The sequence below is a fragment of the Peromyscus leucopus genome, chromosome 1 (genome assembly GCF_004664715.2).
Source record: "Peromyscus leucopus breed LL Stock chromosome 1, UCI_PerLeu_2.1, whole genome shotgun sequence".
Lineage (NCBI taxonomy): Eukaryota > Metazoa > Chordata > Mammalia > Rodentia > Cricetidae > Peromyscus > Peromyscus leucopus.
The window spans coordinates 166,971,911-166,976,658 of record NC_051063.1 but is presented as its reverse complement, the minus strand read 5'-3'; the positions used below and the strand labels follow the sequence as shown (position 1 = coordinate 166,976,658).

General features: G+C 58.2%; 1 protein-coding gene across 1 annotated transcript; it reads right to left on the bottom strand.

Moving 5' to 3' along the window:
* Positions 1-170: 170 nt before the first annotated feature.
* Positions 171-3,690, bottom strand: Hrc (histidine rich calcium binding protein). The gene is made up of 6 exons (XM_028859143.2): positions 1,713-3,690; positions 1,563-1,633; positions 1,127-1,195; positions 850-904; positions 440-476; positions 171-288 (listed from the first exon to the last, which is right to left on the bottom strand). The coding sequence occupies exons 1-6, from the start codon at positions 3,484-3,486 to the stop codon at positions 252-254; spliced, it is 2,043 nt and encodes a 680-aa protein (XP_028714976.1). The 5' UTR covers positions 3,487-3,690; the 3' UTR covers positions 171-251.
* Positions 3,691-4,748: the final 1,058 nt, after the last annotated feature.

Below are 4,748 nucleotides of genomic sequence, written 5' to 3'. Positions count from 1 at the left end.
CCGCCCAGCTTTTGTTCTCAAGATGTTAAAAACGCAAACCAACACGTCCAGAATCAAGGCGTCGAGGCCCTCCTGCTTCAGGCCTCCTAGGGGAGGCTGATGCCTGAGCCTGCCCTCTGCCCTGCCGCCCCCCGCCACCCCTGCAGGACACATCTCACTGGGGACACTGGTGTTTCCAGGAACACGTTTATTCAGAGCTCTTGTCAGGTGGGCCGGCCAGGGGAGGTGCATCTGCGACAGCTGTGGCCAGGTCAGGGCTCCGGAGTCTCCAGCATGTCAGCCAGGGCTCTAGACAGGAGGGCACAAAGGTTAGCCGTCATGACCCTGCCCATTTCTCAGGACGGACCCCGGAGTCCCGGGACAGCTCTCTAACCCACAGTGGGCCAGCCCTTCTCTCCACAGTTGGAACTGCACCCCCCCCCGCCCGGCCCCCACTTACTGATACAGGGAGGAGGAGAAGTAGTCGATGTAGCTTCCTGTGAGGGAGCAGAGAGAAGAGGGAGCCATGGTGGACTGTGGGGGAACTCTGAGGGCAAGCGCAGAAGTGCGCGGTGCGGCTCCGTCTAATTCCTGCGTGCTTCGCACCCCACGCTCTCCAGCTTTCCCACCCTCAGTTTCTACTTCCTCTGGCCCCACACTTACTTCTGGGAGTACCTTCAACCTCCGCTCCATCCCAGTTCCAGGCCAGATTCTGCGCACGCGGCCTTTGCCGTGGCCATACCCCCACCCCACCCCACCATCCAGCCACAGCTTTCCTGGTTCACGGCTCGGGCGGCTCCAACCCCACTAGGGTCCACTCGGCTGGGCTCTGCCCTCTGTGGGTGCCCGCCCTCCCCCTTTGCTGCTCACCTGGAGTGCAGAGCGTCTCACAGACCAGTGGGCAGAGGTAGCAGAACTGACAGTGCTGAGGACAGAGAGGGTCTGGTCAGGGAGCTGAGTTGGGAGCACCCGGCGCCTGAGGCTAGGGAGAGGGTCCGAATGCTCGTATCGGAAGGAGGCGTGGAGCTCGGCACCGAGCTCGGCACGGAGCTCGGCACGGAGCTCGGCACGGCCAGGGTCGTGGCTTGGGGGCTCTAGCGGTCCCGGCCGTCTCGGTGCCTGAGCTGAGTCTCTGGGAAGGCCTCACCTGACACTGGTCACAGTGTTCCCCCAGGTTCTCCTCGTCACAGTGGCAGCTCTCACATTCAGTACATCTCTGGGGACAGGAAGAGCCCGGTTAGAGGCGCCCCCAGCCCAGAACCCCTCAGGAGAGGGTCACTTCCCCGTCTGAACTCAGTCCCTCCTCTCCAGGTGGCTCCTCAGCCACCCTCCCAGGTTTCCTATCTCAAGATAACCCCAAGTGGTCCACCCACTCACGGAGGGCAGGACCTGTGAGTGGTGGCAGACCCCGGAGGCTGACCCTCATCGGAGGCCGTAAATGCTTATTGCCACAGCCTCCCTGGGCCAGCTTCTGGTCTCCAGCTTGTTCTGGAGCGTTTGTTTTTGTCTCCCTTACTCCCGGGTTCCAAGGCCTCCCACCGGCACCCCAGGCCGTGCCAGGCAGATCCGGGCTAGGGACCTACATTGCAGAAAGAACAGTAGCCACACAGGGACCCTGGCTGGTAGTTCTCGTACTCCTGGGCCTCGTGCTGACCTGTGGGGACAGGAGGCAACAGTGACTGACCAGTGGGCTAACTCTGCCTTCTCCGCTCCCTCAGAGCCAGCTCACCTACCTGTGACCTCCTGGCTCTCCTCCTCACTGGAGCCTTCTCTGGCCACATCTCTCCCAGCTAGGGGGTTGGGGATGATGGTGAACGGGAGCAGGTTTTCTTCCAGGATCTCCTCCTCCTCCTCCTCCTCAGACTCCTCCTCCTGCTTCCTGTGATGGCTCAGGGGAGTCCGAACCTCAGCTCTGTCTTCCCTGCTCTCCTTCTCATCTTTGTCTTCCTCTTCCTCATCTTCCTGGCTCATGGGGAGGCCATGACCCTCCTCCTCCTCCCCTTGCTCTTCCTCCTCCTCCTCCTCCTCCTCCTCCTCCTCCTCGCTGTGGGCTCCTTTGCTCTGCCCTGAGTCTTCACCGCCCTCTTGAGAGTTATGGTCAACTTCCTTCTTTGATTCTTCAGAACCAGCCCCTGTGGGCTGCAGGGGCTGATGACCAATGTCACCTTGGACAGACTCTCTGTGACCCTGGCTGGTCTGTTCATCTTGATCTTGTGGCCTGTGGCTGGGGTCCTTGTGGCCTAACTCAGCAGAAATGTCCTCGTCTCTCTCCCTGGAGAATACTTCTGTCATGTATCCTTCTGGGAAGTCCTCCTCCTTGTCAGGCTTGTGGCCTTGGGGTTGGTGGCTGAACCTGACTGTTACCTCCTCTTCCTGACTCTCACTTCCGAGACTACGGTGAGTATGTCTGGGAGACTGGTGCCAGTGTTCAGTGGATACAGCCTCATCTTCCTCTTCCTCATCTTGGTGACTTTGATGACCATGGCTGGGGACATGATGGTAGTCTTCATCTGAGTCATCCTCATCACCTTCCTTCTCGTCGCCTCTGTGTCTGTGGGCCTGGTGCCCATGCTCAGTGGAGCCGCCATCATCATCATCATCATCATCATCATCATCATCATCATCATCTTCATGGCCTCCGTGTCCATGCCTGGAGATGTGATAATGGTCTTCATCGGACTCATCCTCATCTTCTTCCTTTCTGTGGCCTTGGGTCTCGTGCCCACGCTCAGTGGAGACGTCATCATCATCCTCTTCTTCATATTCTTCATCTTTGTGGCCTTGGTGGCCCTGGTGTCCATATTCACTGGAGTCAACATCTTCTTCATCACCTTCGTCTTTGTGGCCTCCATGTCTGTGGCTGTGGGCATGGTGGTGTTCATCTGAACCCACTCCATCTCCTTCCTTTGAGTGGCTGTGGTGACCATGGGCCTGGTGCTTATCATCAGAGTCCTCCTCCACTTCCACCCCCTCCTCCTGCTCCCCATCGGCATCTTTTCCTCCGTGGCCCTGGTGAACATGGCTGGCGATGTGATGGCGATTCTCACTGGAGAAAATGCTATCCTCATCTTCATCGTCAAGGCTATGACTCCTCGGTCTGGGGAAGTGGTTCTCAGACTCCACTGAGTCTCCCACATCTTCATTATCATGCCCATGGGCACGTCTAACATGCCCTCTAAAGACCTCTTCGGAGACATTCTCCTCTCCAACCTCGTGAGCAGGGTACCTGTGGTCTTGGAGCTGGTGGCCATATTCCCTGGAGAAATCTTCATCCTCTTCTTTGTGATCTCTGTCCTTCTCATCTCGATGGCCCCCGTGGCTGTGGATGTGGTGGCCAAACTCCGCTGACATGTCCTCTGAAGACCCACGGATGTCTGCGTTGTTATTCCAGTTGCCGAGGCCTAGCCCAGCCCCTCTCAGCTCCTGGGTCACCGCTGGAGGGACCAGCAGGCTGGCTGCTGTCGCCCAAAGGAGACAAGTATGCAACCATGGCCCCTGGAAGCCCATGGGGACGTTTAGCAGTTGAGCTGCCTCTGGTGGGTCCTTGTGCCTCTCCTGTTCTGACTCTGAGGTTGTCTTTCTTGGGTGGGTGGTATTCTCTCCTACTCTTTTCTTGTCTATCTTCCTCAGGTCTTGGATGCCTCTCTGAGGATGTCCCCTTTGGGGCCCGTGACCCTGGTTCCAGGACCTCCCTTCCCACTGCTGGGCCAATGGGGTCTGTCCCCTCCCCTCCTTGTGGCTAAATTTATCCTCAGCCTAAGTTATTCTGGTCACTCCCTGCCTGCCCTCCCCTCCGGTTCCTCTGGCTCAGGACAGGGTGGCGGAGGGGTCTTCATGGCCAGGAGGGGGCAGGGACTTGTCTTTGGACTGCCCCAAAGCTCAAGTTTGGCCACTCTGAGACCAAGGCTAGACTTTCAGAATGCTGTGCTGGAAGAGCCTGGGGCGCTGTGAGATGAGGAGTAAATATGGGGGCCGAGGGACCTGCCATGCAAGACCTGGGGGACACTAGTGAGAATGTGCAGCCAGGATGGGACGTTTGGTGTGGAAGTGGGTGACATGCAGAGGCCGTGGAAGAGAGTGAAGGAGTCCTGTCCCCAACACCCCATGACCTCCTGTCCCTGGAACTCAGATCTGGGGGCAGGGGACCAGGCCAGAGCTATAAATACAGCAGGGGGAGGGTGCTGGGGGGTCAGGTTACTAGGACCCAGCTGTCCCCACCCGAGGGACTTGGCAAGAGACAGGTGTCACCCTTCTCAGAGGGCCATTGCACACTTGTCAACATACCCATGCTCTTTGGGGTTTTGTCCTTTATGAATCAAGCTCCCCCACCGCCACTGATCACTGGTTCCGAGGGTCCCTGCTCTTTCTGAGGATTCCAAACCCCTCCGAGTCTCCCGCTCTCACTGTGCCTGTCCTCTCCTGGCCTGTCCCTCTGTCTCTGATTCTGAGGCTATCCTCTACCCTCTCTCTTTGCGTTTCTATCTTTCTGTCTCTGTCTCTGTCCTCCTCTCTCTCTGGGTCTCTGCCTCCCTCCCCACCCCACCTCTCTGGGTCTCTCTCTCGGTCTCTGCCCCCCTTTCTTTCTCTGGGTCCCTCTCTTAGTCTCTCTCTCTCTCTCTCTCTCTCTCTCTCTCTCTCTCTCTCTCTCTCTCTCTCTCTCTCTCTCTCTCTCTGGATCTTTCTCGCAGTCTCTGCCCTCCGAGTCTGTGTTTCTCCCACGGCCCGCTCTGTCTCTTTCCTTCCTCTGCTCGCCCTGTCCTCCGAGTCCG

Bases quoted from the DNA above. Each gene is read 5' to 3' on its own strand.
- Hrc (XM_028859143.2), bottom strand. From the start codon at position 3,486: ATGGGCTTCCAGGGGCCATGGTTGCATACTTGTCTCCTTTGGGCGACA. The intron at 1,196-1,562 runs GTAGGTCCCTAG...TCCTGTCCCCAG, and splicing joins GCTACTGTTCTTTCTGCAAT to AGATGTACTGAATGTGAGAG. The intron at 477-849 runs GTGAGCAGCAAA...GCTCCCTCACAG, and splicing joins TGAGACGCTCTGCACTCCAG to GAAGCTACATCGACTACTTC.